Source organism: Ylistrum balloti, unplaced genomic scaffold, assembly GCF_031769215.1.
Source record: "Ylistrum balloti isolate Yb309-2 unplaced genomic scaffold, AGI_CSIRO_Ybal_v1 Utg370026, whole genome shotgun sequence".
In the NCBI taxonomy this organism is placed as follows: domain Eukaryota; kingdom Metazoa; phylum Mollusca; class Bivalvia; order Pectinida; family Pectinidae; genus Ylistrum; species Ylistrum balloti.
Window position 1 is genome coordinate 37,984 of NW_026782091.1, and position 13,953 is coordinate 51,936.

The 13,953-nt window shown below is 35.3% G+C and overlaps 1 protein-coding gene across 1 annotated transcript; it reads right to left on the bottom strand.

Moving 5' to 3' along the window:
- Nucleotides 1-4,515: 4,515 nt before the first annotated feature.
- Nucleotides 4,516-13,934, bottom strand: LOC132548738 (speckle-type POZ protein-like). The gene is made up of 8 exons (XM_060212620.1): nucleotides 13,846-13,934; nucleotides 13,288-13,393; nucleotides 12,287-12,457; nucleotides 11,847-11,955; nucleotides 9,983-10,167; nucleotides 6,548-6,665; nucleotides 5,802-5,924; nucleotides 4,516-4,652 (listed from the first exon to the last, which is right to left on the bottom strand). Exons 1-8 carry the CDS (start codon nucleotides 13,932-13,934, stop codon nucleotides 4,516-4,518), a joined length of 1,038 nt encoding a protein of 345 aa, XP_060068603.1.
- Nucleotides 13,935-13,953: the final 19 nt, after the last annotated feature.

A 13,953-nucleotide genomic window follows, 5' to 3' on the forward strand; every position in this document is an offset into this window, starting at 1 on the left:
TCTTCAATTTACATTTTGAATTCACTCTGAAGGGGTTGGGGAATCTTGCAGGGGTAATATCTTAGGGTCCAGTATATTTGTTCATCAGGCAGCACCATGTTATTAATATGTACAAGTTATTTTGATGAAAAGTTTTTTGTTTTTTTTTAAAGAATATTGTATTGACTTGTGAAAATATAAGGTGGATTTGATCTGTAATGTAAATGTGTACTTAGTTTATGTGTAAACACACCTTGACATATTGGTTAAAATGTTCAATAAATTTGTAATGATTGACTTATAATGAATGGTTTTTGTGTGAGAACTTGTTCCTGAATTGCAGTGGTTGGACGTCAGATCAAGAATGTTTCTCTTGCAACATTTAGATATTTAAATTTCCAAACACGAAAGTAGTGCCTGTTTGATTGTTCGAAGAGACCAGTAATTCAGCAGAAGAAAACAATTACAGTAACTGCGACCTTTACAGTTAACTTTTTTCAGCAATCCAGCAAGCAATGTGGGTAGAGAAGCACTGTGTAAAGTTTGAGTTTATTTGGTCTAAATAAACTTTATTCGATATAAACCAATTTCTGTTTATAGTAACAGTGACCTTGACCTTTGGCCCAAAAAACAATCCCAAGCAAGCACTCTCGGTTTGATCTGTTCAAAGGAATTAAATCACTTGTGGACGGATAAAATAACTAACATACTGTGACATTACAATACAGTATTCCCTTCTGGTTGGGGGTCTCAAGTAACAGAAGACTCGAGGTACTGATAAGTTGCCAATAGGTACCTGGGACGAAATGCTCCAGAGCCTCTTCAAATAAATGACCTTGAGACTGATGATGGACAGTATGCCAAACCAAAAATAGAAGTGTGGGATTCTTCATAAAAACAATAAAGAATTTTTTTTAATATTGATTGTTTTTATTGTAAAACTATTGATGCGTGACGTGGATGTAAATTAAAATAAACAGACATGTATTTTCATTCATTTTCGATATTTCATCACTCAAAATCACAGTCTTGTCATGTGTATAAAAACTGTTAAAGGAAAATGTATGTTAAAAGATCATAAATATATTGTTTAAAAATTACAAAATGTTCAATTTGAGTATTATGATTGAAGTTAACATAAACATCATACAAATAGATGTAAATATGTAAACTTATGATAAAACTTCATAAATAATGACACTTTACTTAAGATAAATTTGGACTAATTATAACTTATTTTCCAGAGTTATGTTATAGAAATGTCATTATCTTTTCAGTGTTATAACTGAGGGCGTAAAAACTTCCAGAAAACAAGTTTCTGGACAATTGATGTACCTGTAATGAGATTTCAAACAGAAAAAAAGTTGTAACAACACCTTTCATGAAAATAAATTTGAAACAACACATATCTATGAATATGAGGTAAATATCAATCTTGTGAATCTACATAAAGTTAAACATTGAAACAGAATAAATATTATACAAGAGGAAAAATTCATCACAATAATTAACAAATACAGTAATTAAATAAAAAGCAACTGAAATGTCATTCTATCTTTTTCAAGAACAACAATTTTATAAGTACAGTAAAGTTAAAACACTAAGAATATTATATTACACTTATGGTGGATGAATTGGGCAAAAAATTTCCCATAAACAATACATTTGATATGGATCCCTGTCCTTTATTTCATATCAAATGTACACATAAATGGTTATCTATTCATATCTATAAATTTAATTCTATTGAAATATATCACATGTACTTTCGTTCCATAATTCATAACAAATTATCTACCAGTATAAGCGAATCTATTTTGGATTTGACCTTGACATTTGATTTAGAAATTTTGACCTTTAGTCAGGCAATTCTCATTTGAATTCAATATCTGTTTTATAAAGTCTTTTAAAATATTTACCAGAAATAATTTAAGACAATATTATTCCATGTCTGATGTGACAAAAGATTTTAATTATGGTGAATATGTCGCTTTATATGATAACAATATACTTAACTTCAATTCCAACTTGATTAATATGTCTCTCTCAGGTTCATACACCTTCATGTTCACCTCAACAAAAGTTCATAACTAATATATCAGGGATTAATCTAGACAAATTTTACTACCAGAAAAGGTTGTATTCTCCAAGAATGATTTCCTCTCTAAATACAAAATTAACGATTAACAAAATATATCAAAAATATCGGAAAAATTCCCCCCAAACAGAGCTAATTACTATATTTTACGTAAATAGTTTCAAATCATACCATCATAAAAAGAAATATCAATTCAAGCAAACATTTTCATATCTAATGAATGTCATGTATCTTTAACCTATTTCTCTTTTTAATTCTTGCCAAAAGGGCTGTCAGAGATTCTCTATTTCTCAACATAGGCCAAAAACTTCAAAGACAGTATCTCCCATATTCTAGATTAACCCAAGTATATATCTCACATACACACGCTTTCTTAAAAGGAAAGACAACTCATATCCTGACTTGTGATGTACTGTAATTAATGATATCGTTAATATGCTGTGCAGGAAGTTTCATGAAACTCAAAGTATTTACCACCTCTGCTATATTCCTGCTCATATAGGTTAAACATGCATATTCCAATTCTCCTGCAATGAAAAGGAAAAACATATGGTTATTTGTGTGTTGAGTTGTGAACCTTACATAGCTAGCTATTTAGAGAATATATGGTCAGTGTCTTAAGATATAAGCTGTATTTTGACCAAAATTGCAGCCTATATTGTATGTAACACACTGAATAAATTAAGTGCAGAAACATCAGTTGAAAACAAAATATAAAGTAACTTCACTTTACCATGTAGGAGGGTGGGGAGGGAGAGGGGTGGGGGGGGGGGGTGTGTGTGGGGGTTCATTTCAACATTGCTTCACAATACCATGCTACACTGGGACCAAAAAATCTCTCACCTAAAGTAAAGGGGTAGTCGCATTACAGATGAACTAAATAGTACTTGTGGTAATTCTGCTAGATTGTAATAGATATGGGTGGGCTTATTACCAGTCATGGGGTTCTTAATGAGTAAATATGTTAGTAAGATTTCAAGATACTATTTATCATGAAAATGAAATCAGACTTTGATGTTGATCAAAACATTCTTGTATGATATTAGACTCCAGATCAGTCAAGATAGCCTCCAAGTGTTTCGTGGTATTTTAGTCTGTCAGCTCTTTAGAATTCAGAAATGTCAGAAATCAGAAACAATATACATTTGGATTTAATATCATTTGCGATATAAAATACCTGTACCGTATGTGAATTTTACAAAACAGGTTGTCCTTTCATTTTCACATCTTTCAATTTTGACAAAAATAATTTGTATATAATTCTGACAAATCATTTATATATTATTTACTATTATTTCTCTCTGTTTGTAGGTAGCAGCTTACATAAGTGTTAAGAACACTGTCTCTGCTTTGTGTGATGTACATTTTATTAACACAGAAACCTATAGAACAGATTGAAATACTACAAGGAAAGGATCCATTCATAAGAAAATATAAACGAGTCATTAGTTTGACCAGAATGATCTGTCATGTTTAAATTTCATCATCATTGATTGTAGAAGAGTTGACAATCTTATGGGGAGCAAAAGCAGGTCAGTCATTACAACAGAATAGTTACCAGTTATGACAGGTTAAGTAAGATACAGGTGGGCATACGTAGGAAAAATTTATATCACTCAAATAGTCCAGATTTTGTTCAACATAACAGATCATTATGCATGGACTGAAGTACCAGGGGATTGTTATATCGGGGTTAGCAGGTGATCACATGCTCTACACTGAAGTAGAATTTTCCTTTTTCTGTGCACAGAAATTCTAATGCCCTAATCTATCTAGTACAAGGGAGCAAGAGTGATAAGTACAAATATACATGAATTTAAGTAAAGAGTAAATCTTTGCAAATCTCAGTCATATAGAGAAGTGAAGCCCATGTAAAACACAAAGGGCAATAACTCAGTATATGATAAGACACACAATCTACGGTAACTTAAAGACATGACACTGCCATTTATGAGTTCCTCCAAAAAACATTTGGTAGTTGTAGATGGCATTAAATACCAGATTTATCCAGAAAAAGATGTACATGTAAATAAAGGACCACAACTCTGTAAAGCAATTGAAAACAAGATCAAAAAGAGCACAATTCTGCATAACACTAAAATAAGAAACAAAGGGCCACAACTCTGAATAGGAAACAAGACTAAAAGAAGCACAATTTTGCATAACATTAAAAAAAACAAACAAAGGGCCACACCTCTGTGTGAAGCAGAGAAAAACAACATATTGTAATATGGCACACAACAGCAACATGCAAAATTAAGCAGATGTGGATCAAAGAATGCATGTGACAATGAATAGGACTCAATGAAAACTAGATAGTCAATCTCCCAGAAAGAAATGTTTGGGAACTAATTAGCATAAATATATAAATAGATTTAAAAGAAATAATGGTTTCACCTGATTTCATAACAAGAATGTGTTGAGGTCGCCATGTTTGTTTAGATATTCAGTTTTGTGGTCATCATCTGAATAAGTTCAATGACATTCTCCTGATGAAGCGTCATAAAACTTTCTGTTCTTACCACCTCGGTCATATTTCGTCGCATGAAATCTGTACAAACCGTCCTTAAATCATCTAAAAACAAACAGTCTTGTAGTTAAAACACAATCACAGACAGTCGAAATCTGACATCAAAGTAGACTAAAGATTCAAAATAGCCGAAGTTTAAACTGTACATACACCTCAAGAAGTAGAACCGAAGGTATAGATGGCTTGTGACTTCCAACCTCCTAAAGGAAATTACTGATTATCAACTGGAAATTCCATCCAACATGATGCCAAAGTGATGTTATTTTACCATCTTAACATAGTTATGTGTAAAAGAGAGATTTCTGTTTACTACTATCTATTAATCTATTATCTCTAGCTCAAAAAGGAAGATGAAAAAATAAGTGTAATTTCATAATGAGAGAAAACAAATTTTAAAACATCGAAGAGAAAGAATCCATGAAAATGAAATGAATCAAAAATATATTATTAGATATTTTATCATGATCAATTAAATTTTTAATTCTAATTGAATTTCCTGTCTTGAAATGTTATCTGATATGGTACCTATTAAAATCTAAAATCTGACAATGGCTATAATTTTCTAATTAACTAATTAATGTCTCATATAAGAATCATATTTGTAAATATCAGGTTAACCAAACATAACTAGGTAGATTTAAAACTAGTGCAATTTAGTTTGAAGGGAAATATGTTAGTATTGTTACTAAGAACATCTAAAATCTGTTTCTATTGTAGTCAACACAGAGATATTACAAATGTTCTCAGTATATCCTTAACATACAGCTTGAGATGAGGTTGATATAAGGATTCTTAATGCTGTGAAGGTTTCTTTCTTGATGGTTTGCATTTTCATAATATAAAATTTTCATGAAATTTTATATTTATAAATTTTAATGTTTATTGTATATAATCGAGTGATTTCATTAAGTCGAAACAACTTTTTCAGGACTATAAATTATTAAACTCTAAATTTCCCCTTTTACCCCCTGGCAATTAGCCATGCAAAATTGTAAACCTACTACCTCCCCCCTTCCCTCCAACCCCTCTCAACCTCCCCTACCACACACACACACGCACAACCCCCAACCCAACCCCCCAACCCCCTAACACAAAAAAATATTGATAAGGTTTGATGATCTACAGTATATCAACCAAAATTGAATCAGGTCACCAAGTCTTGTTAAATGCACGAAATTTCCCTGATTAACTTACCAATGACAGGCAGTTTGTATATTGCGGCCATGTATATGTCCACTACATTGTTTATGTCTAATTTTGAGGCGATCGCTCGCACTGCTAAGGCTTGTAAACCATCCAACTTAAATCTGTCACCCACTGCAAATGAAAAACAAATTATTCAAATGATATGCCCTTAGAGCACAAGTTTAAAGTTCAACATCTTTTTCCCGCTTTGAAACACCTACCAGGTATATGTTTTATATTTTTGAAATCATGTTCCATACAGATAAGACTGACCAGCAAAAATATAGTAACTTATCACACTATCATAAAATCCTAAAAATTTATTTGTTAAAATTATGCTCTTGAACATATTTTCTGCAAATCAAAATGTAGTGATTTGATTAAAAACAAGGGCCATCAGAGAGGAGGGTTATGATACATCTTATAGTTTTAGTGTAACACTCTGGACAAAATTAAGTATGAAATATAACAAAGGGAAATAACTCCTAAATTTTGCAAAAGAGAGTGATCGTTTTTGTGCACTTCACTTCTCCTTGTTGGGATCAATCTACCTATGAAGTTTTATGTTGATAGGTTTGTGTAATGCTCTGGACAAAATAACGATGGACAGACAAATGGATGGACGGACGAACAAAGAGGCAACTATAAGCTCTCCCTTCTGGGTGCATAAAAAACCCAACTAGGCATAATAGAACTTTTTAGATCCTATGCCACTGTACATAACAAGAGGTCAGTACCGAATCCAAGAATCTTACCTCTCCAAACATCTGTAAGTAAGATACAGGAACAGTTGGCTGGAATTTTGTTTGTGTAGATAAAATATAACATGACTCTGAAGGACTCTGGGCTGACGTCTTGAAAAACAATGGGTTCCTGAAACACGTTAAATCTTCCTCATTTGTTTAAGCTTTGATAGGAATATTTTTAGCTTGACGCTGGTATGAAAGAAAAACTTTTTTCAAACTGAATTAATGAGCGAAGTGCATTCGTGATAAGTTTGCAGAAAGGTTTTTCTTTCATACTAGCACGAAACTTGAAAATATTCCTACAAAAGTTTATAATTAATTTTTTAAACAGGTTTCAAAAACAAAAATAATACATAAATTTGTTAACTTAAAGACAGAGTATTTGATAACAAATCAGGCCCAATATCAGCACTTTTGCTTGTTGGACTTTTGCTTACGGACGGCGCACGGCGGACGACGACGGACGAAGTTGAGATACATAAAGCTGGTGTGCTATTTTTCAGTAATTCAAAATTCAATCATGAGTGAGCCCATTGCATTCCAAACAAAAATGTATAAAAGTACAAAACAACATATTTTTCCATGACAAAACTGTTATTTTTTTGTTGTTTTTTATTTGTGTACATTGTAAGATATCTGAATATTTCATGATGTATTCTGTTTTTTGTTCACATCACTGAATGACAGTGATCCACACACCAGGTGAATTCCCCTTACTTTGGACTGACATATATTCCTCCTGCTCTTAACAAAACGTCTGAGATCTTAAGAGGCCACCAGTGAAAGTCCCATCTGTCAGGCTGTACGTCAGTGTGTAGTGATAAAAGTAGGTACTGTTTTAAGGAATGTTTCATTGGCCTTCTTCCAATTCTTTGTAATTGTTTACCAAATTCAAACTGTTTTCTGTAAACCCTTCTGTTCAAATTACATACATCTGTCAACTGTGTTCTAAATGATAGGAGCTATTTACAAAATATACATGGAAGTCTGATACAGGCATTTGTTCATCATCACACATCCTCATTCATCATCACACATCCTCATTTATCCTCACACATCCTCATTCATCCTCACACATCCTCATTCATCCTCACACATCCTCATTCATCCTCACACATCCTCATTCATCCTGAAACATCCTCATTCATCCTCACACATCCTCATTTATCCTGAAACATCCTCATTTATCCTGAAACATCCTCATTTATCCTGAAACATCCTCATTCATCCTCACACATCCTCATTTATCCTGAAACATCCTCATTTATCCTCACACATCCTCACACATCCTCATTCATCCTGAAACATCCTCATTCATCCTCACACATCCTCATTTATCCTGAAACATCCTCATTCATCCTCACACATCCTCATTTATCCTGAAACATCCTCATTCATCCTCACACATCCTCATTCATCCTGAAACATCCTCATTCATCCTGAAACATCCTCATTTATCCTCTCACATCCTCATTTATCCTGAAACATCCTCATTTATCCTGAAACATCCTCATTTATCCTCACACATCCTCACACATCCTCATTCATCCTGAAACATCCTCATTTATCCTGAAACATCCTCATTTATCCTCACACATCCTCACACATCCTCATTCATCCTGAAACATCCTCATTCATCCTCACACATCCTCATTTATCCTCACACATCCTCATTTATCCTGATCAACACACATCCTCATTTATCCTCACACATCCTCACACATCCTCATTCATCCTCACACATCTCTCATTCATCCTGATTCTCAACATCCTCATTCATCCACACATCCTCATCATTCATCAACACACATCTCTGATCAACAACATCCTCATTCATCCTCACACATCCTCATTCATCCTCACACATCCTCATTCATCCTCACACATCCTCATTTATCCTCAACATCTCATTCTCACAACATCCTCATTTATCCTCACACATCCATTCATCACACATCCTCATTCATCCTCACACATCCTCATTCATCCTCACACATCCTCATTCATCCTCACACATCCTCAACACACATTTATCCAACACACATCCTCATTCATCCTCACACATCCTCATTTATCCTGATCATCCTCACACACATCCTCATTTCATCCTCACACATTCATCCAACACACATCCTCATTCATCCTCACACATCCTCATTCATCACACACATCATTCATCATCACACACATCCTCATTCATATCACACATCTCATCAACACACATCCTCACACATCCTCATTCATCCTCACACATCCTCATTCATCAACACACATCCTCATTCATCCTCAACACAAATTCATCATCACACATCCTCATTCATCATCACACATCCTCATTTATCCTCACACATCCTCATTCATCCTCACAATCTCATTCATCCTCACACATTCTCATTCATCAACACACATCCTCATTCACCAACACACATTCTCATTCATCCTCACACATCCTCATTCACCAACACACATTCTCATTCACCAACACACAATCTCATTCATCCTCACACATTCTCATTCATCAACACACATCCTCATTCACCAACACACATCCTCATTCATTCTTACAATCTCATTCATCAACACACATCCTCATTCATCCTTACACATCCTCATTCATCCTTACACATTCTCATTCATCATCACACAATCTCATTCATCATCACACAATCTCATTCATCATCACACAATCTCATTCATCCTGACACATTCTCATTCACCAACACACATCCTCATTCATTCTCACACATCCTCATTCATCCTCACACATTCTCATTCATCATCACACAATCTCATTCATCGTCACACAATCTCATTCATCCTCACACATTCTCATTCATTCTCACAATCTCATTCATCGTCATGCAATCTCATTCATCCTCACACATTCTCATTCATCATCACACATTCTCATTCAACAACACACATCCTCATTCATTCTCACAATCTCATTCATCATCACACAATCTCATTCATCCTCACACATTCTCATTCAACAACACACATCCTCATTTATCCTGAAACATCCTCATTCATCCTCACACATCCTCATTTATCCTGAAACATCCTCATTTATCCTCACACATTCTCATTCATCAACACACATTCTCATTTATCCTCACAATCTCATTCATCAACACACATTCTCATTCATCATCACACATCCTCATTCATCATCACACATCCTCATTCATCAACATACATTCTCATTTATCCTCACAATCTCATTCATCAACACACATTCTCATTCATCATCACACATCCTCATTCATCAACATACATTCTCATTCATTCTCATTCATCATAACACAATCTCATTCATCAACATACCTTCTGTTTCGTCTACACATATCCTCTCATATCCTTGGTCATCAACACACACCCCTATTTATCAACATACGGTGACATCTATAAACACACATCTTCATTTACTGTTTACTATTTTACCTTTGACCTTTTTTCCTTGAATTCCCTGGTGAGGATAGCATCAAAGAAATCAGAACGCACCACCAAAATAGCCCTGTGAGCATAGAATGTTTCTTTTTCCACTTGAAATTGAACATCACTAAATTTTGAGTTGTTGACCAGGTTCCCTAGAGCATCTGACAGGCCTGTTTCAGGAAGTGGTTTTACTGAAATGTAATTCTTTTTGTTACAATGTATATTCTGTACATTATTCTGATTATTACATATACTTACATTTAATTTTCATCCTTACCACACAGTTGTATATTTTGTTTGTGTGAGAGAGAGGGAGCCAGGGATGCCAGTTTAACAGTGTGTCTTGTTTTTGGGACTGAGTGGGAGGAGAGTGTGTGACACTGTGTGTCTTCCCTGGGTTGAGTGGGAGGGAGAGTGTGTGACAATGTGTGTCTTTCCTCTGTTGAGCGAGAGAGAGAAAGTGTAACAATGTGTGCCTTCCCTGGGGTGAGTAGGAGGGAGACAGTGTGACAATGTGTGTCTTTCCTCGGTTGAGCGAGAGAGAGAAAGTGTAACAATGTGTGCCTTCCCTGGGGTGAGTAGGAGGGAGACAGTGTGACAATGTGTGTCTTTCCTGGGTTGAGTGAGAGAGAGAAAGTGTGACAATGTGTGTCTTCCCTGGGTTGAGTAGGAGGGAGACAGTGTGACAAAGTGTGTCTTTCCTGGGTTGAGTGGGAGGAAGACAGTGTGACAATGTGTGTCTTCCCTGTGTTGACTGGGAGGAGTGTGTGTGACAATGTGTGACTTCCCTGGATTGAGTGGGAGGGATACATTGTGACACTCTGTGCCTTCCCAGGTTTGAATGGAAGGGAGACAGTGTGACACTGTATGTCTTCCCTGGGTTGAGTGGGAGGAAGACAGTGTGACACTATGTATCTTTCCTGGGTTGAGTGAGAGGGAGACAGTGTGACACTCTGTGTCTTCCCTTGGTTGAGTGAGAGGGAGACAGTGTGACACTGTATGTCTTCCCAGGATTGAGTGGGAGGGAGACAGTGTGACACTCTGTGCGTTCCCAGGACTGAGTGGGAGGGAGACAGTGTGACACTGTGTGTCTTTCCTGGGTCAAGTGGGAGGGAGAGAGTGTGACACTATGTGTCTTCCCTGGGTTGAGTGGGAGGGAGACAGTGTGACACTGTGTGTCTTTCCTGGGTCAAGTGGGAGGGAGAGAGTGTGACACTATGTGTCTTCCCTGGGTTGAGTGGGAGGGAGACAGTGTGACACTGTGTGTCTTCCTTGGGTTGAGTGAGAGGGAGACAGTGTGACACTCTGTGTCTTCCCTTGGTTGAGTGAGAGGGAGACAGTGTGACACTGTATGTCTTCCCAGGATTGAGTGGGAGGGAGACAGTGTGACACTCTGTGTGTTCCCAGGACTGAGTGGGAGGGAGACAGTGTGACACTGTGTGTATTTCCTGGGTTGAGTGAGAGGGAGACAGTGTGACACTGTGTGTCTTCCCTGCGTTGAGTGGGAGGGAGACATTGTGACACTGTGTGTATTTCCAGGGTTGAGTGAGAGGGAGACAGTGTGACACTGTGTGTATTTCCTGGGTTGAGTGGGAGGAGACAGTGTGACAATGTGTGACTTCTCTGGGTTGAGTGAGAGGGAGACAGTGTGACACTGTGTGTATTTCCTGGGTTAAGTGGGAGGGAGTTTATGTGTCACCACAGCCGGTCTTTTTCAAAGGGTTTAAAGGAAAAAGGCAATTGAAGGTGATCATCCTGTAAATAACAGGGGTTACAATCACTGATGATGTCTGTAGAGATCGTAAATGATTGTAACTCCTTGAATTTTGAGGAATGAGGGTGACATTTAAAAAGGTAATACGTTACTCACAGAAGTCATATCTTCTTCCCACAATCATTACAGCGTCAATTTCTGCCCAAGATGAACTCGTAGAACAATCTGTTTCTATCCGTAGTTCATCTGTTAGGAATGGTTTTTTCTAAAAAATAAAGACCATTGACTTCATCCATGTGTCATGATACGGTAAGTGTCCCTGTGGGTTTTATCAGGATGAACAATCAAAATCTTTAGTTAACAGCAATCTTTATTTCATATTCATAGATATGAAGATTTTTCAGAATGTTATTGATTAATTTGCAAACACATTCAAGAATGCATATATGAGACAAGACTATGTATTTTTTGATAAAGAAAATTTTGTCAGTCTGTTTTTAAGTTGAACACATAATTCTAAAGCATTTTCATTAAAAACATTTTCATGCATCCTTCATAGTACAAGATTTTATGAGTAAGGATTTAAGCATACTTACAACAATATCTGGTTTAAATATGCGACTTTTTCTAATATTTTGCGTTTGTCCAGTCCAAATGACCACCCATGTATTATCAGGGTTTTTTGCTTTAATACAATGTACAGACCCAGCGTGGTAAGTTTCATAAATGTGGACCTCATCTAAGTACAATTTCTCAGCAAATCCAACCTGTGTGAAAGCAAATTACAAAATTCATAATGTTTATGTCTTAAGTATTGCTGTCATTTCTGTCTTTTATTTGCTAGCCATTTCTCATTGCATACTGTAAATTCATATTCACAAAATGCTTTCTTAACAACTTAAATCAACATAAATTTTATTACTGGTGAATTTTGTGATAATACTAAACAGTCTGTTTTTTTCATTTAAACTTTAATCGCAATGAAAATATCTGACTTTTTCCAATGGGAATCTCATACAATTGTATACTCAAAATTTCAAAATTTTAGACCTTTGAAAAATTATATTTATAAAACTCCTACAGACATATACTTAATCGTGTTCTTTCTAACTGATGAATTGGTTTTTCTATTCATAAATTTGATGTATAAAAGTGTTAAAAGTAAACCATTATTCTTCAAAAGTTCACAAGTAGCTACCCAGTAATTGTGTTAGTTACCATTTTGATAACATCACTTATCTTTAATTTTATGATTTCTAGTCCTCACGAAGAGGTCATAACAGTTTTAAATAGTAAGTTTATCAATATCTACATTTCAGTTTGTAAATAGATGAATCGTCAAAACTCTCAACACAGGTATAATCTTATACAAAAGGCCATTAACAGATATTGAAAAACAAGTTTTTTGGTTTTTTTTTTAATTTCCTGGTGGTACATGCGTTGTTGACAAATTTAAGGTATATTGCCTGCCAATTTGTTACAACAATCTTTCTTTAACGAACTGGGATGTACTTGACAGAATATTGTGTGTCAATTTGTTAAAAATAACATTTGTAAAAAACTGGAATGCTAGAGAGCATGCTCTGGCTATATCTACCTCTAAAAATTGTTGGCTGTCACAAACACCTTGGGCCCATGCTCCGTGGATATCTCCGTATCGTGGGTATACTTTCGGCGTTCCAATCACACAGTTTGCAGCCCAGCTAAAATACCAATTACATATAAAGATCTTGTGACACAGGTAAAATTCCATATACCATATTCATACCAAAAGTGATTTATAGAAAAGAAAAGGCAGGATTTCTACTGATATACAGCAGTAACCAAGCAAACAGTTCCCCAGGTAATAGCCAAATACACCATATTGTTTAAAATACAATTACAATTCGATACTTACAAAATTCAATTTTGATGGGTTTGCAAAAAAAATGTATTTTGTGGATAAATTTATCTACTTGTACTAATTTATAACAGTTAGGGACATATGAATTCATGGATTAAAAGTACAAATAAAATTAATGAAAATAAAGTCCCCCCAAAAATAATGATTTAACAACATATGTATAAAGTTGTCTTCTGAGACTGTTACAAGGGGATGGAGGTATATTTTTCAAGAAAATCCAACACAGTATGTGTACTTTATATACAAACTTACTTAACTGGGTCATACTCGGAGGAGTAATCACATACACGTGAAACCCACAATTCTGTTGTGTTTGCATCTTTGGGATTCTTTTCAGCCATCTTTTTTTTATAATCTGAA

Coding starts and splice junctions, on each gene's coding strand:
- LOC132548738 (XM_060212620.1), bottom strand. CDS start 13,934: ATGGCTGAAAAGAATCCCAAAGATGCAAACACAACAGAATTGTGGGTT. Junction 12,458..13,287: donor ACAGCCAACAATTTTTAGAG/GTAGATATAGCC, acceptor GCTTTCACACAG/GTTGGATTTGCTGAGAAATT. Junction 4,653..5,801: donor ATACAAACTGCCTGTCATTG/GTAAGTTAATCA, acceptor GTTTGTTTTTAG/ATGATTTAAGGACGGTTTGT.